The following is a 21,541-nucleotide window of genomic DNA, read 5'->3' on the forward strand; positions in this document are numbered from 1 at the left end:
GCGCGATATAGAATTCATAAATATAATAGATAGATAACGGCAAGCATATCATTAAATTTATAATAATTGACTCGCGATTATGTAATGAAGGCATTCGTCAAATTTTGTAAAGCTTATATTTAATTATTAATTTAGCATCGAATTTTATATAAAAATTTTCCGATTTTATTAATGACTCTTTGATATGAAAATACAAACAGTTACTCTTTTATGAATATTTCCAAAATATATACTATAGAAACAAATACTTTAATTTAATGAATTACTATTATGTTAATTACTATTATGTAATCATTATACGTATACTTTCGATAATTTTTCGTGTAATTTACGTAAGAATTTACAATCGTAAACACAATTTCATATAATATAATTATAGTCATAATTGTATTGTATTTTACAATTAAAATATCAATATTAAATTATAATTAAAATACAATTATAACTATTTACAATTTACAAATTTATGATGCTATCAATGTCAAATAATAATATTCAATTTATTCAAATATTTAATAACATCAATATTTGATATTGATAGTATTAACATTTGAATTTAATATTTAAGGACGTTCCCAACCTTCGTTGCGGGGTATGCTTTTCAGGGGAGCGGGGGGAAAACTCGTAAGCGAGCAAATGTTGGTAGCATTGCATAGCAGAATACTGGCCATATGATACACGGGAGAGAGCGGCGTGCTTTAACCTCAAAAAATGGACGAAAAGCAAGATCAACTTCGTTCTAATGTTACAGGACGATTTACAACTATTAAAAACATCAATAAATATAACAGAATACGAAAGATGGGGTTAAAAAATTCTCATTACGCAGCAACAAAAAGTGATAATATTCAAGTAAAAAAAACTGAAAAAAGTATTCCTGTTGAAGGTAATCGTATCGTGGACTTAGATTATATGTCAGAACAAATGATTTGCTCGTCTTGTGGAGTAGATCTGCTATTAAAGAACGTCGTGAACGAGACTCGTCATTGTTTACCCAGCAAACACAGAATATTGTAGCAACATTGCTGCAATGTTGTAACATTGCCGCGATGTTGCCGTAATATTCTGTGTTTGCTGGGTAGGATCCTATTTTGATGTAAAGTGTACTTGTGGTGCAATCAAAAAAGTACTTTCATCAGAAAAATATACCAACCCTGCATCTGGAAAAAAAGTATTTGCTGTCAATACTAAAATGACTTTGGGTAAGTTGTTTTTTTTTTTTTTCATTTCATTTATGATTCCATGAACTAATCTTTATTTCATAATTATAATTATTTTTGTAGCTTCTCTACATGCTGGAGGTGGTATAACCCAAACCAATAAGTACTTATCTTTGCTTGATCTGCCCGTGGCTTCATCGAATACGTATAAAATGCACGAAAGAATTATCGGACCATTAATTGAGGAAGAAGCAAAAGAATCATGCATAGAAGCTGTGTTAATAGAAAAAGAACTGACAGAAAAAAATATAGAAGCCTTAAAAAAGACATTGTAAGACTATGCAACATTTTTCTAATCATTTTAAGTGTCATATTATCATGCTCAATGAAACCCTAATAATTAATTTTGAAAGAATATTATGATACTAGTATAATATAAAAAAATCAATTTACATTTATTTAAATTTTCCAAAATTCAGACAAATCGTATATTTTTGGTTATAACTTGTGAACGTCCTTAACTTGATACACATATATTTTTAAGTTTTAAAATAAAATATAACTTAAAATATAATTTTAAGATATTTCTTAAACGTTAATAATAATACAATTTCTTTAACCCTTAGACTACCATTTTTTTTTCGTTTTAATTTGAGATTTCTTTTCATTGTTTACACATTCACAGTTGTGTAATAATTGACATTTTGTAGAATAAACGCAGTTTCTGATACAATCACTGAAAAGTTTACACAAAAATATACAATGTTAAATTTTATATTACAAAACTACAAATGTTTTCTCTTTTATAGATAAAAAGTAAATACGTTACACATTTTTGTATGTCGAGTCAGCACATATAATAAAGAGGAATGCATATACAATGATAAAAAATATCATAGTCATTCATTGATTACTTAATATTCAATGGCAGAACGTTAATTGGATTCAATCAAAAGAATTGTCTCTCTGATCATTTACGACCACAATTTATTTTTTATCGCTATCCTCATTACTCTCGAATGAACTATTCTTTTTGTGCTTTTTATGTTTCTTGTGTTTAGAGCTCTTCTTTCTCTTCTTACGCTTGTGTTCTTACGCCTCTTCTCCTCCTCGTTGGACGCTTCCGACTCGGATTCACTGTCATTGCTGTACGATCTCTCGCATTTCTTATGTTTCTTCTTCAACTTCTTCTCCTTGCGCTTTTTCTTGGCCTCCTTCAGCTTCTTCTTCAACTCGCGTTCGCGTAATTCTGTCAACGGGGTTACATAATTCTCGTCGCTGTCCGAGCTCGTGCTACATCCAGCACGATCTCTTTGTTGGGATCGATCTTGATAAAATTGCGACATTGATAGGTTAAGTGTCCAGCGTATCCGCATTTTTTACAGGCGGGCCGTACGTGCTCCTTGTTCTGAGGAATCAATCTGGAAAGTATTCCGGGATCCATGAATCTGCAAAAACGTTCACACGGATGCTACGTAACAATGGAACGCAAAATATGTGCATAAAAGATGAAGCGGTTCGTGCACGTTTATTCTAGCGCTTTCGTCACCAAAGTAAACGATTCGATGCGTCGCGACAAAATCAACACATTTCGACTCGATTTATACATGTCAAGAATAAATATATTATATATAAACATATAATTTTATGGCAATTCTTTTAGTTATATTCTCGAGACAAGGAAATGTCAATGTCGATCATGTCGATAAGACTGTTTTCCAGAAATATTAAAATAATTAAAAAAATTAAATAATCAATAATCGAGGGTGCGCATCATTAATCATAGACATCTAGCTTGGAAATTGCATGACCGATAATTTACGCAAAGATAAATTATAATTCCACCTACGTTTACGTATGAAAAAATTCTTTAAAAATTCTCTGACCAAAAAATATCAAAATAAAAAATACAGACAGAGCAAAATTGCGTCGTTTTCAAGGCATGGTTATGAAACGCCTAGGCCCATATTCTGAATCCTCTTATCGATAAAAGTGCCTCTAAAAGTGGCTTATAAGCCTTCTGATTGGCTATAAGCCACTTTTAGAGGCACTTTTATCGATAAAAGAGGATTCAGAATATGGACCGTAGACGCCACACCGCGCACGCGTCTCGTTTATTCGAACAGCACGTTTCGAGCTATCGCGATGGTTCTAGATCCCGGCGGGACGTCGTCACTTCCTGTCACCGCGCTAGTCGCGAGGGCGAAGCTACGAGTCGACACGAGCGAGCGCGCGTCTCGCGGAGAATCGCGCGTGACACGTGACACGCATATATATAGTACTCCTATATTGGCCACATTCAGCGGACTCAACAGTTGGGCAACATTACTAGATTTTCCGATGTAACTCAACGCTGATTGGTCGGACCTGAAAATAGAGACCAATCATATTCGATTGCTACTTAGCGGTTGAGTCCGCTGAATGCGGCCATTGCTAACTCAGTAGGAGGAGTGAGCGAAAACATAACGGTGCAGACGATACCTTCTCTCTCGCACAGTTAGTCTGTTTTAGCACTTTTGCGCATGCGTCAAATATATATATATATATATATATATATATATATATATATATATATATATATATGTCCATATATATATATTAGCAATGTAGGAGTACCATATGTATGGCGACACGTCGTATAAATTGACCCGCGAAATTTCGCAGCAACCCGATTCGCGCCACCGGCCGTAATTTCCCACTCCAAGTTGGCCCCGAGGAGCGATTTTGATAGGAGCTTCTAGAAGTCGGGCGGGCTTCCGTTCTCAAACCTTCTAGAATCTGCTAGAATTTTCAGCACTCGATAAAAGCGCCTGCTGCGCGCCAGTATTCAATACTCTCTAAAGTGACCGCGTGCGAGACGTATCGTTGCTTCGAGGAAACCTTCGCTCATCCAGCTCGTCTGCTTGCTGAATACGGCGCGAGTGCATCTGTACGTATTTAATTTACCTGCGATTTAACCTGTGACGTCTCTCTAACGTTCAGTCGAACAATATCCTGAAAAAATGCCCGAAAACGTGAGCATGGCTGATGCCAGCGAGGTGGAGACCTTCGCCTTCCAGGCCGAGATCGCTCAGTTGATGAGCTTGATCATTAATACCTTCTACTCGAACAAGGAGATATTTATCCGAGAATTGATCTCCAATTCGTCTGATGTAAGTGGCTCGAGTATTATCGATAAAAAAAAAATCAATGATGCCCTATTGCTTTGTTCGAAATTGTTTCAATGCATACGTGAGATAATTTGATATTTTATTAAATTCTGATAAATACGTCATACTTATATTTAAAAAAAAGTGATTACATTTTTTTACATATCTAGAAATTTATAAAAAGCATTATAATGTAAATGTAAATCAGTAAATAAATATAAATCTTGCATAGAGTAAAAAATTGAGCCTTGTTAATGATGCATATATTATCTATGCATGTATTAATTTTTTTATAAATTTATTTAGGCATTGGACAAGATACGATATGAATCTCTAACAGACCCATCCAAGCTGGATACATGCAAAGAACTATTTATTAAAATTATTCCAAATAAGAATGACCATACCGTGACTATTCTTGATTCGTAAGTATTAATTTTCTGTAGAGATATATATTTATACAATGTATATCTCTAAATGTTAATATTGTTATTAATTAATAATTTTCTTTTTTTATAGTGGCATTGGTATGACCAAAGCTGATCTTGTAAACAATCTGGGTACTATTGCCAAGTCCGGCACAAAGGCATTCATGGAAGCTTTGCAGGCAGGTGCTGATATTTCCATGATTGGACAGTTTGGTGTAGGTTTCTACTCGACGTATCTTGTAGCTGACAAAGTCACTGTAATCTCGAAGCACAATGACGATGAGCAATATTTGTGGGAATCTTCTGCTGGAGGTTCGTTTACGGTTCGTCCTGACAATGGCGAACCCATTGGACGAGGTACAAAAATCGTCTTGCATATCAAGGAGGATCAAACCGAGTATTTGGAAGAATCAAAAATTAAAGAGATTGTGAAGAAACATTCCCAATTCATCGGCTATCCCATCAAGCTCGTTGTAGAGAAAGAGCGTGATAAGGAATTGAGCGAGGACGAGGAGGAAGAACCTGCAAAGGAAGGCGAGACTGAAGATGAAAAGCCAAAGATCGAGGATGTTGGTGAAGACGAAGAAGAGGACAAGCCCAAAGATGAAAAAAAAAAGAAGAAGAAAACTATCAAGGAGAAGTACACCGAAGACGAGGAATTGAACAAGACGAAGCCGATCTGGACGAGAAATCCTGATGACATTACACAGGAAGAATATGGTGAATTCTACAAGAGCTTGACCAACGATTGGGAAGATCACTTGGCTGTGAAACATTTCTCTGTAGAGGGGCAATTGGAATTCAGAGCACTGCTATTTATTCCACGTCGTGCGCCGTTCGATCTGTTCGAGAACAAGAAGAGGAAGAATAACATAAAGTTATATGTGCGACGTGTCTTCATCATGGATAACTGCGAGGACCTAATCCCTGAGTATCTGAACTTCATCAAGGGTGTTGTAGACAGCGAAGATCTGCCTCTGAATATCTCTCGTGAGATGTTACAACAAAATAAGATTCTGAAAGTCATCAGGAAAAACCTCGTTAAGAAATGCTTAGAACTTTTCGAAGAATTATCAGAGGATAAGGAGAACTATAAGAAATGCTACGAGCAATTCAGCAAGAATCTGAAATTGGGTATCAACGAGGACAGCCAGAACAGGAAGAAGCTCTCAGAGTTGCTGCGCTATCACACTTCTGCATCTGGTGATGAAATGTGCTCGCTTAAAGATTATGTTGGCAGGATGAAGGAAAACCAGAAGCACATTTATTACATCACTGGTGAGAGCAGGGAACAGGTCGCCAACAGTTCATTCGTAGAGCGAGTAAAGAAGCGCGGTTTCGAAGTCGTCTACATGACTGAACCCATTGATGAATACGTCGTTCAACAGCTGAAGGAATTCGACGGAAAGCAGTTGGTATCAGTCACGAAGGAGGGCTTGGAATTGCCAGAGGATGAGGAGGAGAAGAAGAAGCGCGAGGAGGACAAGGCCAAATACGAAAATCTTTGCAAAGTCATGAAAGATATCCTGGACAAGAAGGTGGAAAAAGTAGTAGTTTCCAACAGATTGGTCGATTCGCCTTGCTGTATCGTCACATCACAGTATGGCTGGACAGCGAATATGGAAAGGATCATGAAGGCACAAGCTCTCCGAGATACATCCACTATGGGATATATGGCCGCGAAAAAACATTTGGAGATCAATCCCGATCATCCCATCATGGAGAATTTGAGGCAAAAGGCTGAAGCTGACAAACACGATAAGTCTGTTAAAGATCTAGTCATGCTGCTATTCGAGACTGCTCTCTTATCGTCTGGTTTTGCGCTTGAAGATCCTCAAGTACACGCATCTAGAATATACAGGATGATCAAACTCGGCTTGGGCTTCGATGATGAGGATACGCCGAATACTGAGGATGAGAAGATGAAAACGGAAGTGCCGGCGTTGGAAGGTGACGCGGAAGAAGCATCGAGAATGGAAGAAGTAGATTAAAACTTATAAATTAAGTTTTTACTTTAATTCATTCATCGATAAAAAGTTATAAAAAAATATTTAGCGTTTTTTTTTTACACGAAAATTCCTTTTTTTATTATCCTCTATATACAATTCTATAAATAGATATAAATTCTAAAAACAGATATAAACTTTTAATGTGGAAGAGTCATTGAGAATGGAAGAAGTAGATTAAAATTTATGAATTAAGTTTTTACTCTTAGATCCATTCATCGATAAAAAATTAAAAGTATTATATTTCGCTTAAAGCAAGTCATGCGAAATATAATAGTTTTAATTTTTTATCGATGAACGCTTTAATTGATGGATATTAATTCTCTTTAAAATTTAAAATTACAAAATATTTTTCTTGTCGAAAACGAAGAAAAACTTTATATACTTAAAGTACAATTGAAGCACAAATCTAATTTTAAAGTAAAATTTAGTCTTTAAAAACTTAAAGTTGAATTTAGGTTAGTTTTTACTTTAGAATTAAAAGTCATTTTGTATAAATTTAAAAATTTTTTAGAGAAAAAGATTGTTCTATTTAATTACTTTAAATGTATTGAGTTTCTTTCTTTTTTCGATGAGAAGCCTATTTTGTAAGAATATTTTAAACTTTAAATTTAGGATGAGAAATATATATATACAGCAACATCTATCATATATTTTAAATAGGATTAGTATACATCCATCAATAAGATAATTAAATAGCATGTTAGTCCAACTGTTTTTTGGAATTTACATATATACATTATAAGTTTATATCTGTTTTTAGAATTTGCATCTATTTTTATAATTTTATGCGAAGGATAATGAAAAGATACAAATATTAAACTATTATTTATTTTGCTTCACCTTATTGGTGAACGGCATCTTTCTCACATCTGCAATCATTTTTTTGCATACTTCTAATTTCCTTATTTAAGAACTTATTAGATGCGTAGTAATAGCAGAATAATATACAGAAAAATGTAATGAGACAAATTCATGCTGTTCATAATTACGATGAAATATTGAATGATTGTTAGTGCGCGTGTTTCACTTTTCGATGCTAGATAGATTTTATAAAATTTTAATTTAAGGCTTATTAAGAATAATTTTAACATGTATTGTTAATGAATCTCACTAAGAAAATATCGATTCCAAATTGACCATGCACAGAGAATGCTACTTAAAATCTAACTTTAAAAATACATGAATGAAGATGTACATATTGTATATGAGAATTTTGTGATTTTGAGACCGAAAATAAGTTAGCGCTGGAAGTGCATATTTTTAATAAACTATAGCTCAAACGGTTGCTCCTTAATTGCTCCGTCCGAATCTACAATTGCTCCCATTCTAAAATTAATAGTTTTTTTAATATTTGCAAAAAACGTAAAATTGACCATTTTTACTGAAAAACATATTTCTAATGGTTTTCGGCAATTATATTCAACATAAAACGATTGCTCCTTAATTGCTTTGCATTGCTCCATCGTTGTAATTAATAATTATTACATTTTTTAATCAAAAATTAACAAATGAATCATTTCACTAGTGACGACGTCGCCACCTATCGGAATAAATGGCTCTACTGCCAATGGCGCCAATATTCAAACAGTATATCAGCTCTATTGTTTAAAATTATATGCGCGCTCACGCATGCTCAATTATGATATTTTATGTGTATTACAGAACATTAATTAAAATATCTTTATGATATATACTTTAGCTCAAGAGTTGTTGCAAAACGATTCTATACATTTACCCATTATCATTATTATAGTCTACCACAGTCTAAAATATATTGAAAAATTTTAAGAAGATATAATGGGTGGATTGTAACACTGTTTTGCAACAACTCTTCTAGCTAAAGGATATATTGTGAAGATATTTTAATTAATGTTCTGTGATACACATAAAATATCAATATCATAATGCGTGAGCGCGCATATAATTTTAAACAATAGAGCTAATATACTGTTTGAATATTGGCGCCATTGGCAGTAGAGTCATTTATTCCGATAGGTGGCCGATAGGTGGCGACGTCGTCACTAGCGAAATGATTCATTTGTAATTTTCGATAAAAAAATGCAATAATTATTAATTATAACGATGGAGCAATACGAAGCAATTAAGGAGCAATCGTTTTATGTTGGATATAATTGTCGAAAATTATTAAAATATTTAATCCCGTTAGGTGACCGATAGGTGGCGTTGTCGTCACTTGTGAAGTGATTAATTTGTTAATTTTCGATAAAAAAATGCAATAATTATTAATTATAACGATGGAGCAATGCGAAGCAATTAAAGAGCAATTATTATAATGAAATAAAGGTCCGTTAGATAAAATCAATAAAAAATTAGTTAAAAGGCTACAAGGACCAACGCAATGGTGGAAATATGCAAAAAATAATAAAACGGTTATTACAATAAAATAACCATATGAAAATGTTTATTTAATTTGAACATGACAAACGCCGCGTTTCAATCCAATTCGGATCCTTTTCAATGTCGACTAACAAAGAGAATAATAAACATTAAGATAAAATTAAAATTAACGGTCATAGGAGAAATGTAAATAAGTTTCGGAACAACGCAAAGTCAAAAAATCGGAAGCAAATATATGTACAATAACGGAAAATTTAAACCGTCAATCACAAAAAAGGAAAGAACGCATCGCATTAACGTATCGCCACAGAAAACCCGAAAGCTCGTACCGCATACCACCAGTATACCGTTAAAAACGAGATGATCCTCTCCAAAAAAACCGGAAGGAAAACCCACATACAGGTCCATGACCATTTCCAAAAGAAAAAACAGTCAAAGATGCATAAATCGATGACCAGTTGGAAACTTGATGGTCCAAATATGTGCGAGTAAAAGCTTAAAAATCTGACACTCTAAAAAAGAAAAACAAGACAGAGCAATAATTTAACAAACAATCCGGAAACTACTTAAGAGAAACCTTCATATAAAGCAAGAGTAAAGTTAATATAATAAAATCACATACCGGTCTCTAAATTTGAAAGTGATCTCAAATCAAAAAATCGAACACAAAGGGAGAGCAAGTTAAGCACAACTTAACGTTCCAATCAACAGAGCCGAACTGAGGCACATGGGGATCACATATAGCACAGAACGCGAAACATCAAAAAGAGGGGGGGGAAGGGGGAGAGAGAGAGAAGGGAAAGGAAGGAGAGGAACAAAACGTCACAGAAGGAAAGAAGACAGAACGAAGGAAAAATTTCAAATAATTACTGCGAACATTACATTTTAACTAATTTTTTATTGATTTTATCTAACGGACCTTTATTTCATTATAATAATTTTGATATTACTCAGGCGAATTATGAGTGCTCCACAACTTAATTTTTTTAATTTTTTTAATTTTATCGATCGATGTTTCGGAGGCGATGTGAAGCAATGTTTTAAGAATTGGATTGGTTTCAACAAAAGAATTATAGCTACTAAATGTAAAATTTTTTTCTTGAGGGAATGCAAAAGAGTCAACTTGGTTCCGCAACATTTATTTAAATTTACCGATAACGTGATTTCATTTTTTGATGACAATTCAACTTCTTTATACAAAAACTTTGTGCGTGGTTCTATTAAGCGGTTGTTACAGATTGAAATTTATGACGCGTTCAGATTGTTACGATTTCTACAACATAATGTACTGCGATGCTCTAAGATTCTGTTTAGACGGGTCCCGGTTCGTATTCTTAATGAATTTATCAGGAGACAACGTTCCTCTCTTAATCATTTTAATATTGTGGAAAATAAGAGAATCAATAACAAACTAAAATGGATCGCTAAAAAACAGCCGGATTTCCTTCGTCCTAACGTACCTCTTATCAAATATTTTTGTTCCGTCCCCCCCCCATCCTCCCATGAATCCTTACAAGCGAAAGTTAAGATCTTTTACAGGTTCTTGCCCTCATGAACAGCACCCCCTTCCCACATTTTCCTTTTCACCCACTCCTCAACCTCCCTCTCATACTCCTTTTAATGTACATATTAATCCCAAGAATTTTCACATGAAAGATAATTTATCCCTTGTTAATTCGGTTAATAACAATTGGTTTGTAAATTTGTCCAAGACCGATATTCCTCAGGAAGTTCAATCCCTCTTACAATTGGGAGAGAAATTTTGTTTGCGTTCCCTTCCTAATTCGCAACATTTTGTATTCGATTTCATTAAGAATATTGAACATAATATCTCCAGTTTGGATCAGGAAACGGCTAACAATATTAGATGTTTGTCAGTCCAGACTCTTAATAAATGTCTATTATCCCCTCCTCATTTTTCAGATCTGGACTCTCGTTTGCTATCCTTAACTAAAATTACAAAAAAATTCCTTTCTGACCATCCTGACATCATTGTCACAAAAGCTGATAAGGGGAATGTAACTGTTTCTCTTGATAAGACCGAATATTTTGACAAGATGCATGACCTCCTATCAGACCGGAACACGTACATGGTAGGGAACCGCGACCCGACGAATAGAGTCATCTCCCAGTTGAGGGAGTTGTTACAGCGTTGGCGTAAAAATGATTACATCTCTAACGGTACTTATAGAGCGCTATTGAGTACAGATGGGATCTTACCGCGTGCCTACGGACTGCCAAAGATCCATAAGAAAGATTGCCCGTTACGTATCATCATCTCTTGTATTAATAGCCCTCTTTATTCGCTAGCGTCTTTCCTTCACAACATGTTAGACAAAAATTTACCTAATCCGAATAGCCATATTGCGAATAGCTTTGAATTGATTAAAAGACTTAACAATGTGTTCTTAGATGATTGGTACGATTTGGTCTCATTGGATGTGGAGAGTCTTTTCACTAATGTTCCATTAGATTTGGTTATTGGAGGAATTGCTAAAAGATGGCATTTAATTAAAAACAACATCAACATTCCTTATAAGGAATTTTTGATTTCTTTAAATCTTATTATGGACTCCACCTACTTCCAATTTGACAATGTCATATATAAACAGATTTTTGGCACTCCCATGGGATCTCCTCTCTCCCCGATCTTAGCGAATATTATTATGTCTGATTTGGAAGACAGAGCAATTTCGTCTCTTCCTGTTTCCCTTCCCTTTTATGTTCGCTACGTTGATGATATTGTTCTTGCTGCTCCTAAACAATACATCCAACATATTTTCCAGGTTTTTAATTCGCTTCACAATAGACTACGGTTTACCATTGAATATTCAAACAACAACAGTATAAATTTCCTGGACACAACTATCATAATCAACAATAACTATATTGAATTTAATTGGTATAGGAAACCGACTTTTTCAGGAAGATTTCTATCATTTTTCTCACACCATCCTCTGTCACATAAAAAAGGAGTTATCATTGGATTGACTGATAGAATTTTTAAACTGTCACATCCACGGTTTCATAATGAGAATTTTTCTTTTATTATTTCGACTTTATTAGGCAATGGTTATCCTATTAAATTTATTTTTCACACTATTTCTCAAAGATTAAAGTTTTTAATCTCTGACGTGAACAATAACGAAACTGCTCTCACTCAATCCTCCTCCTCTCTTATTCCTTTCTTCACCATTCCTTTTTCCTCAAGTTTTCCAAGAGGTTTTGTTTCCAACATCAAGAGTTATGCGAACAGAAGATTGGCATATACAGTCAATAACAAATTAAAATCCCTTATTAGACTGTACAAGGATCCGGTATCTAAATTCCACCACGCGAATGTCATTTATAAAATTAGTTGTTTAGACTGTGATGCTTCATATGTGGGGCAAACTAAAAGGAAGTTACTGACCAGAATTAAAGAACATCGTTCTGATATCAATAAATCTTCTGGTTCTCTCTCAGTTGTGTCTCTTCATAGATTGAACGGACATGAGTTTGATTGGGAGAATGTTTCCATTTTGGAGGAGGAACCTAGATATAAAAAGAGGCTAATTGCTGAGATGTTACATATCTCTGGTCAGAACCATGGCCTTAACATTCAGAGCGATACCGAATTCTTGGATAAGATGTATTTGCCCATTATAAAAAAATGTTCGCAGTAATTATTTGAAATTTTTCCTTCGTTCTGTCTTCTTTCCTTCTGTGACGTTTTGTTCCTCTCCTTCCTTTCCCTTCTCTCTCTCTCCCCCTTCCCCCCCCCTCTTTTTGATGTTTCGCGTTCTGTGCTATATGTGATCCCCATGTGCCTCAGTTCGGCTCTGTTGATTGGAACGTTAAGTTGTGCTTAACTTGCTCTCCCTTTGTGTTCGATTTTTTGATTTGAGATCACTTTCAAATTTAGAGACCGGTATGTGATTTTATTATATTAACTTTACTCTTGCTTTATATGAAGGTTTCTCTTAAGTAGTTTCCGGATTGTTTGTTAAATTATTGCTCTGTCTTGTTTTTCTTTTTTAGAGTGTCAGATTTTTAAGCTTTTACTCGCACATATTTGGACCATCAAGTTTCCAACTGGTCATCGATTTATGCATCTTTGACTGTTTTTTCTTTTGGAAATGGTCATGGACCTGTATGTGGGTTTTCCTTCCGGTTTTTTTGGAGAGGATCATCTCGTTTTTAACGGTATACTGGTGGTATGCGGTACGAGCTTTCGGGTTTTCTGTGGCGATACGTTAATGCGATGCGTTCTTTCCTTTTTTGTGATTGACGGTTTAAATTTTCCGTTATTGTACATATATTTGCTTCCGATTTTTTGACTTTGCGTTGTTCCGAAACTTATTTACATTTCTCCTATGACCGTTAATTTTAATTTTATCTTAATGTTTATTATTCTCTTTGTTAGTCGACATTGAAAAGGATCCGAATTGGATTGAAACGCGGCGTTTGTCATGTTCAAATTAAATAAACATTTTCATATGGTTATTTTATTGTAATAACCGTTTTATTATTTTTTGCATATTCCCACCATTGCGTTGGTCCTTGTAGCCTTTTAACTAATTTTTTATTAAAGAGCAATTGTTTTATGTTGGATATAATTGTCAAAAACTATTAAAACGTTAGTTCCGATAAGTGGCCGACAGGTGGCGTCGTCGTCATTTGTGAAATGATTTATTTATTAATTTTCGATAAAATAATGCAATAATCATTAAACTAATGATGGAGCAATAAGGAGCAATCGTTTTATACCGAATATAATTGCCGAAAACCATTAGAAATATGTTTTTCAGTAAAAATGGTCAATTTTACGTTTTTTGCAAAATATTAAAAAAACTATTAATTTTAGAAGGGGAGCAATTGTAGATTCGGACGGAGCAATTAAGGAACAATTGTTTGAGCTATAGTTTATTAAAAAATATGCACTTCCAGCGCTAACTTATTTCCGGTGAGCCATGACATCTCTTCAGTCTTCTTCTATGAGTCTTCTCTCTGGTACCATAGATCGTGTTTTCGCCAACAGATGGAAGTGAGAAGTTATTCTTTTAGTATAAAGGCGAGATTACATTCATGCGACAAAATGTTTGTGATTGGCTGTCGAATAGAGAATTTCTAGAGTCTCTGTAAAGACTCCAGGAATCTCTCCGACAGCCAATCACAAACATTTTGTCGTATGAATGTAATCGTACCTTAAGGATGCTAAAGAGCAAGTACTAAGGAAAAGGGTCAACCGGCAATATAAATATATATAAACGTGCTCGTGTATTAATCTGAGTGTATCGTGTATTTACTGAGTAAAGTCAGTTATCATCAAAATGAGCAAGGCACATCCGCCCGAGCTAAAAAAGTAAGTAATTTTTCATAATTTGATACAATGCTTTACCATTATTTAATCTTTATCATTGTTTTAATTGTCATCAGAGCATTTTACGCATTATTTATTAATGACAATTTTGTAATTTTTTTTCAGGTATATGGATAAAAGGCTGTCTTGTAAGTATCAAAAACGTGTTAATAAAATTCAAATTATATATTTGAGAAAAAGATTAGGTTAAATTAAAGGAATTGATATAATCTTGAAAGTTGTATATATCTTGTACAGAAAAAATTATTATATCATGTAATGATTTTTATGAAATATATATTTAACATAAAATATTATTTTGAGAAGATTATGCAAATTTGAGAGGCTTGCTTCTATTGTCCTTTGGAAATTGCATGCATTTAGCGATATCAAAATTTAATGAAAACTTTATTCCATATTTCTACCAGTTTTTATCATATAATATTTAAAAACCTTTATATATGTAAAATGCAATATATATACATTTTTATATTAACAAATATAATTTGCTTTTTATTGTAATTTTATTTGAAATCTTTTGCAGTAAAGCTGAACGGAGGTCGACATGTTATTGGCATACTGAGAGGTTTCGATCCATTCATGAATATGGTTATAGATGAAAGTGTAGAAGAATGCAAAGATGGTACCAAAAACAATATTGGGATGGTGGTAAGTTATAGTACAATTTTATAGAAAATATGAATTAAAAAATTTGATATATTATGCAAGAGAATTTATCATTTAAAATCAATGAGAGATTTCATTAAGACAAGTTGTATATTTTTCTAGGTAATTCGTGGCAACAGCGTCATAATGTTAGAAGCTTTAGATCGAATATGATTTGTACTACTAAAATTTTATCTCCTTTTTTAACATGTATATTTTCAAATAAAGAATCAAATTTTATTTAGAAAATACAAATATCTGGAAAATCTCTTTTATTCTATAATAAATTTAAATTAAAATCTTTATGCACCTATAAATCACTATTAGAAGATATACAATTTACATCGAAAATAAAAATATATAGTTAATTAATAAATTTCATTATCAATATCTACAAAAAGGAAATATAAAAATTTATCATGATTTAAACTACCTTATTATTATATCTTCAATTAAATAGAAAATAAATAAATAAATAAATACATTTATTGAAACTCAAATGTAAACTTAACTAATAGAGAATATAATTAACAAATTTACAACTAATTTATTTCCTTATGCAATATTTGAAAAATAGTTTTTTGAGGTAATATTCAATACTTGATTTATTTCACAACTTCATTATATATTAGCTATTTTTTATATTTTTATTGCAAGCTTTATATTTTTGTATTGTAATAGTACAGATTGAAAACGCATGAATAAGATGAATATCTCCAATATACAAAGCATGAAACAATATTTATATACTATTAAAGTGAAAAATGTAACAATTTTGTTGCATATCATACTCTATTTTGCAATCCTAAGTCCACAAGATTATAAAGCATAGTCTTTATGAACATGTACACACTATATATGCAAGACATATATAAATTCTACATTTGCTAATTCGAGACTCAAACTATTTAACAATAGAGAGACATATCAAATAATATTTATATTCACAGCTTGAACGTTTATTAGTTAGAGAAATATATAGAAAATGTAGAACATGTTCAAATAGATTTTATTTCTACAGAGATGATCACTTATAAATCTATAAAAAATAAATATGACTATATTAGAAGAAATATATCCAGTCTACAAGGCACTCAACATTTCATCTTTCATATTCAGGAACATTATATATTCTCAACAAATTGTGTGACATATCGCATATAATAAAATATTTCATGACATTTTTTTCTCTCTCTATTTTATATTCTAGCACAGGAGACAGAGCAGAATAAATTGAAATAGTTGATTTCACAATGTGTGTGCACACAATATGCACATATAAATTTAAATTTATTGTTGAGAATATTCCATTGTTTTATATATTTGTACTGTTCTGCTCTTATATAATATTACCAATTGTATTATAAAATAAATAAATTTATTATTAAACATATAAAGTACACATGTAATCAATTTTAGAAAATAAGACTGTCATCTCATGTATCCTGATAGAGCATTTTATAATTCTAACATATATAGTTTTAGTTGTGTGGCTGATTTTAAAGGAGTGATATTTAGATTACAATGTTGCTTTTAAAGGAAAAAATCATGAAATAATAAATCTATATCACATTAGAAATAATTGAAAACGTAACTTGTTTTTTTATTTTATACGCCTCTTTGAATGAGAAATAAAATGCAATACAAAAAGATATATTACTTGTATTACATTTTATCATATTGTGTGACTTATTTCATGTCAATTAAATTAATAAAGAGAGACCAATTATGGCAAAATTGGTTCAAATTGATCCTTCTTTATTAATTTGATTTGACATTTATGAATTTTTAAATGTCAATTACTTAATCGTAAGGAACGAGTTTTTACATAATACGCAGTGGGATGTAACTTTTATTCTATATCTGAATAATTAAGATTATTTGAGAATAAAGCTAATTTTATACTTTAAATTAAAATATTTTTTATGTACATAAACATTTTTTACACTGTGCATTGACACATGTGTCACCGACATGTCAATATATAATATATAGTAGCAGCGTGCATTCACACACAGTCATTTATACTTTGCAAATTATATTTCTATTAATTCATTAATATTAAATATATATATATATATATATATATATATATATAATATTATTATTAACAACAATAATTAAGTGTTTTATAATTATCAGCAAAATGTGCAACTTGCACTATCTTAGAAATTTGTTAAGAAAACAAATCTATAAGATATATTTGTTTAAAAAAAATTAATTATAAAAGAATTAAAATTTTTTACTTACTTATATACAGTTTAACTATACGTACAATTAAGATGGATCAAACATAATGGAATAATTTTTTCAGAATCTATATTTTTTTTTCATTCATTGTCAGTATTCTTTGATCTCTGTTCTAAAAAAGATTGAACATCATTTGTGATTATGAAACATTATTAGAATAACATAAGAATAACAAAATTTTATTTTTTAGCATTTATAACAAAAAAATAATAAAATATTAGTAATATATATAAAATTTATTGATATATATCTTAATTATATTTAATGTAGGAATGTAAGGGAAAAAATTACTAAACATAACTGATGGCCGTAATAATCGAGATATTGAAAATCTAGCTAAAATCATAATCTTAAATTATTATGAATAAATAAATAAAATTCTAAACATTACTCTCTATATAAACGTTTTTATCTCCACGTGGAAAAAATGTAGGCAGTTTTTAATCGTCGCGATTTTTATTTGCACGATAATTTAAAGTGCAACTGCATAAATCAAGAATCCTTTGTTTTGAACGAGATTCATATCACACGGTGTTCCACATCATTAAATTATACAACTATCTCGAAGGACACAGTCAATACTCTTGCAAAGAGTACAATAATTATAAATTAATTTTAATATAAGTATATCTTGCTCACGCGTTGTACAAAACACGTATCGACATTTACATTTAACGCTTTTTGGTTGTTGATAGGATACTTACGCTTTTCCATTCTTCCAAGCTCTTTATAATAAACTTGGAAGAATATAATCTCGTTCGTATTTCTTATAAATAAAATATATTGCACGCTTTTTTATCACGACATGATAATAGATTCTTGCTTGTAATTTTTGGGATCGAGACTTTCTTCTGTGGAAACCAAAGTAAACCCATTCATCTTCGCACTGGTGTTCTCATTATTCATCGAGTCTGTGTCGTCCTCGTTTTTGACTGTTACTGTTTGAAAAACTGAACTCTTGATGTTATCTTCTGTTGTTGTATCAATAACAGAAACTACTTTATCCTTGTTTAGATTATCGGATGTATTCTGGCAATTTATGTCCTTCGTATCCCTTTTGTTTGAATCATTTACTGATGTGTGATTTATTTTTTCTTCTGAGGGTTTTAATTTCTCTCTCTTCAATTTGGCGTCTGCTTTATCAGAATTTAATGTCGCGTGCGTTTTAACATGATTTTTGAAGAAAGCAAACGATTTGCAAACATAGTCACATTTATCACAAGCAAATTCCTTTGATCGTTGCGTCGTAAATATTTCCTTTTGACCATTATGTTGTTTAGTCATGTGCTTTTTCATATCGTATTTATTGCTAAAAGACTGGTCACAAAGATTGCAGAAGAAGAGCTTTACGCCCTTGTGCTTTGCAACGTGCATTTTAAAATACCAATCGGTGCTGAAATGTTTCGAACAGTAATCGCAGAAGAAAGTTTTCTTCTTCTTTAAGACCTTTTGCCCTTTGTGCAACTTTTGTATTGAATAATGCTGTATCGGAACTTTCGAAGCATCCTTTTGTTGCGTTGTGGTAATAGTATTAGAAGTAGTAACAGCAGTAGCTGTCGTAACAGTGTTAACGGTGGTAACAGCGTTAGTAACGGTTGCAGCAGCGGGCTGAAGAGGTGATGGATTTGGTACAGTTACCGGCGTGGTTACCACATTTTCCGCCATAATACAGAATTTGGGGATACCTTGGGTCCGATGTAGCAATGATGGAGCGGTTATCAAGTTAGTTATAGGCACCACGCGTATCGGCGTCAAAAACGGTTTAGCCTGAATCGGCGTGGTCGTTATAACGTGCGATGGTGATACGACCCAATTGCTTATCGTCAAAGGCTGAATAGCGGTAGTTGTTTGAGATGAACAAGATGCGAGAACGTATTGATTCTGCGAAGATGGAACTGAAGTAGAAACAGAAGTAGCAACAGAAGCAGGGACGGAAGTGGGAGTTGAAGTAGGCGTCACGACGTATGATTTCTGTTGCACATTGGGAAACCCAACTTGATTTATCGGTTGTGCTTTGCTTTCTATCGAACGTAATGTGTTTTGTGGTGAAATCGTAAAAGGCAAATTTCCAAAAATATTCGCAAAGTTATTTGCTTGGGAATTAATTTTAATAGGTTGAGCATTAGATACATTAGAGCCAACTGATTGAGTGGTGGGTACTGAAGTTATGGTGATAATCGGTTGTTGACTAGGCGTTGTTTTTGGAATGATTATTATCTCCTCATTTTTACGCAAAGTTTCCATCGCTTTTGCGGGATCCGAGTAATCGTTTCTCTTCATTTTCGTGACTTCCAAAATTTGCAGCTCACGTTCACGCATCCTCTCCTTTAACAAGTGCGCTCTATCCACATTATTGTGCCTGTACTCGTTCTTTCTTGTGCAATTCCTATGATGTATCCGAGATCTCCATCCTTCCAGCGTTATTCCACAAATATCGCATACACGGCATTTATCGCATCTGTATAACTTTATTGATGCCCGACGACAACGATTATGATCAATACTCAATGCATCGCAATATCTGTTTTTGCAGTGCTTTCCAACTGGTGCATTAATCTCTTCCTCTTCTATGTTCACTGCTAACATAGGTGACACTCTGTCGTTATCTACATATTGTTGTACCATTACATCACAAACAATATTCTCGCACGGTTCATTGTGGCCACATAATTTTTTTTTAATGGGCAACAGAGCGATTTCCGATTTCTTGTCCTCTATTTTTGAAGGCAAAAGATTAGCATCGTCTCTTTCTTCATCCGGTATCATCACAGGAACTATTGATATCGCAGATGGTTTCAGTGTTGTTGCATTCATGCCATTTCTCTTATCACCAAATACATCCTTGTCAAGCTCGGAACTCACTGAACTTAAAGGAATCGTCTTAATAATAATATTTGGTTGATTAAAAAGGCGTTTCACTGGGTCTGATTGCAACATCTGCAAATAATAATATTGTATTTTGTAAACTTGTGCAACACTATAAATGACTGATCGCTTTGGTACAAACATTAACACTTTTTTCTAACATAAAGGATATTCTCATGTAATATATTTTCTTTTTATTTATTTACTTTTCTATTTGCACAATAGCCATGTAACTCACCTCGGACAAAGTGATTTGCGTCATGTTATTTGGACACATGTTGGACGAGTTTATGGGTACAAGCTTGGGTAATGGTGCATATGCCATCTTCACCATATCGACATTCAATGTACGGTTTCCTATAATTTAGAAAAATTCGATCAAAGGGCGTCAAATTTCACAGACTTTCAATAATTCTGCTTCAATTATTCGCTCACGACCCAAAACAGAGCGAACGTGTCAAAACGAAAGGTATATCGCGCGGCAAACAAACCACACTCGGTAGGTTAGCCTAATTTATAGATAAATTAATCTAGAATTATATCTAGAAATATATCTAGAATTCCCCGCACACTTGCGCGATTTCATTCAGCCATGTATATGGAATTTTTAAATTATACTTACGAGGGAGAGAAAGAGAGGGAGAGACAGAAAGAGGGAGAGCGAGCGACTCGCTACGATCGATTCACAATCAGCGTGCCATGATTTGGAATTTTAATACATATGTAGCATGTTGTTGGCGTTGCTTGTGCAATTCTCCGTATCACACACAGTGGTACATGCACGTTTTTTTTTTCTCCGGAGGGAACCAATTTTTCTTGCGGCGATACATACACGATTAGGTCGACGAACCGGAGCCTCTTAAAGGAACGATAATCACGCTCCAATATTCGTTCGGGAATCGGCGACGCGTGATCTGTCAAACGCGCGATCGCCGTCGCGACGGCGAAAAATAGCGGCAAAAATCGCGAAATTAATTTTGACGGAGGTGGCCATCGACGAAACCGCGATACACACAACCGTTCTGCGCATGCGCGCGTTTACTCGCCGCCGCTGCCCGCGCATGATCGATCTTAGATCTCGAGAGAAGACTCGCTTTTTTCCTTCGTTTTTTTTCTTTCGTATAAATATATTTCTCTACGTGTTCTATTCTTTTTACTCTGTGCTTTTATGTCTTCTCGCCTCTTCGCTCGTTTGGAAAATATCAGATATGTAATTTCATGATTTCTCTTGTCAAAGGAAATGAATAAAATAAATTAAAAGAGATTTTAAAAAATCTTTCTAAAATATAGATAACATAAATTAGATTATCTTTCT

General features: G+C 33.2%; 4 protein-coding genes, 1 long non-coding RNA gene and 1 pseudogene across 6 annotated transcripts; 4 read left to right on the forward strand and 2 right to left on the reverse strand.

The window, feature by feature from the left end:
- The first annotated feature begins 640 nt into the window (after positions 1–640).
- LOC145973885 (uncharacterized) lies at positions 641–2,812 on the forward strand. The gene is made up of 3 exons (XR_014439567.1): positions 641–1,202; positions 1,284–1,491; positions 1,970–2,812. It is a non-coding gene; the product is annotated as an uncharacterized LOC145973885 (long non-coding RNA).
- On the reverse strand, positions 1,592–2,997 carry LOC145973880 (uncharacterized; annotated as a pseudogene).
- Positions 2,998–3,788: 791 nt separating this feature from the next.
- LOC145973893 (heat shock protein 83) lies at positions 3,789–6,787 on the forward strand. Its single transcript, XM_083103540.1, has 3 exons — positions 3,789–4,312; positions 4,616–4,734; positions 4,829–6,787. Exons 1-3 carry the CDS (start codon positions 4,163–4,165, stop codon positions 6,726–6,728), a joined length of 2,169 nt encoding a protein of 722 aa, XP_082959666.1. The 5' UTR covers positions 3,789–4,162; the 3' UTR covers positions 6,729–6,787.
- A 1,364-nt stretch (positions 6,788–8,151) lies between these two features.
- LOC145973898 (uncharacterized) lies at positions 8,152–13,589 on the forward strand. Its single transcript, XM_083103554.1, has 2 exons — positions 8,152–13,014; positions 13,125–13,589. Exon 1 carries the CDS (start codon positions 10,607–10,609, stop codon positions 12,767–12,769), a length of 2,163 nt encoding a protein of 720 aa, XP_082959680.1. The 5' UTR covers positions 8,152–10,606; the 3' UTR covers positions 12,770–13,014; positions 13,125–13,589.
- A 691-nt stretch (positions 13,590–14,280) lies between these two features.
- Positions 14,281–15,366, forward strand: Snrpg (small nuclear ribonucleoprotein G). The gene is made up of 4 exons (XM_083103581.1): positions 14,281–14,448; positions 14,572–14,594; positions 14,990–15,114; positions 15,235–15,366. The coding sequence occupies exons 1-4, from the start codon at positions 14,417–14,419 to the stop codon at positions 15,283–15,285; spliced, it is 231 nt and encodes a 76-aa protein (XP_082959707.1). The 5' UTR covers positions 14,281–14,416; the 3' UTR covers positions 15,286–15,366.
- A 735-nt stretch (positions 15,367–16,101) lies between these two features.
- LOC145973903 (uncharacterized) lies at positions 16,102–21,243 on the reverse strand. Of its 2 annotated transcripts, XR_014439571.1 has the most exons (4): positions 20,849–21,243; positions 20,465–20,583; positions 18,066–20,298; positions 16,102–17,473 (listed from the first exon to the last, which is right to left on the reverse strand). XR_014439571.1 is itself a non-coding variant. In XM_083103568.1 (3 exons), exons 2-3 carry the CDS (start codon positions 20,558–20,560, stop codon positions 18,160–18,162), a joined length of 2,235 nt encoding a protein of 744 aa, XP_082959694.1. In that variant the 5' UTR covers positions 20,561–20,583; positions 20,849–21,243; the 3' UTR covers positions 17,533–18,159. The 2 variants fall into 2 exon arrangements, 1 of the variants encoding a protein (XP_082959694.1); XM_083103568.1 differs by lacking the exon at positions 16,102–17,473 and having other exon boundaries at positions 17,533–20,298.
- Between the last annotated feature and the right edge of the window lie 298 nt (positions 21,244–21,541).

Source organism: Camponotus vicinus, unplaced genomic scaffold (genome assembly GCF_025532165.1).
Source record: "Camponotus vicinus isolate PSW18456_S1 unplaced genomic scaffold, iyCamVici1.0 SCAF_1, whole genome shotgun sequence".
Lineage (NCBI taxonomy): Eukaryota > Metazoa > Arthropoda > Insecta > Hymenoptera > Formicidae > Camponotus > Camponotus vicinus.

What these genes read in the sequence shown, in the direction of transcription:
- Snrpg (XM_083103581.1), top strand. Translation starts at nt 14,417, where the DNA reads ATGAGCAAGGCACATCCGCCCGAGCTAAAAAA. An exon ending in TATGGATAAAAGGCTGTCTT is followed by an intron (nt 14,595 to 14,989) that starts GTAAGTATCAAA and finishes AATCTTTTGCAG; the next exon opens with TAAAGCTGAACGGAGGTCGA. An exon ending in AAAACAATATTGGGATGGTG is followed by an intron (nt 15,115 to 15,234) that starts GTAAGTTATAGT and finishes ATATTTTTCTAG; the next exon opens with GTAATTCGTGGCAACAGCGT.
- LOC145973903 (XM_083103568.1), bottom strand. Translation starts at nt 20,560, where the DNA reads ATGGTGAAGATGGCATATGCACCATTACCCAAGCTTGTACCCATAAAC. An exon ending in CGCAAATCACTTTGTCCGAG is followed by an intron (nt 20,299 to 20,464) that starts GTGAGTTACATG and finishes TATTATTTGCAG; the next exon opens with ATGTTGCAATCAGACCCAGT.
- LOC145973893 (XM_083103540.1), top strand. Translation starts at nt 4,163, where the DNA reads ATGCCCGAAAACGTGAGCATGGCTGATGCCAGCGAGGTGGAGACCTTC. An exon ending in TGATCTCCAATTCGTCTGAT is followed by an intron (nt 4,313 to 4,615) that starts GTAAGTGGCTCG and finishes AAATTTATTTAG; the next exon opens with GCATTGGACAAGATACGATA. An exon ending in ACCGTGACTATTCTTGATTC is followed by an intron (nt 4,735 to 4,828) that starts GTAAGTATTAAT and finishes CTTTTTTTATAG; the next exon opens with TGGCATTGGTATGACCAAAG.
- LOC145973898 (XM_083103554.1), top strand. Translation starts at nt 10,607, where the DNA reads ATGAATCCTTACAAGCGAAAGTTAAGATCTTTTACAGGTTCTTGCCCT.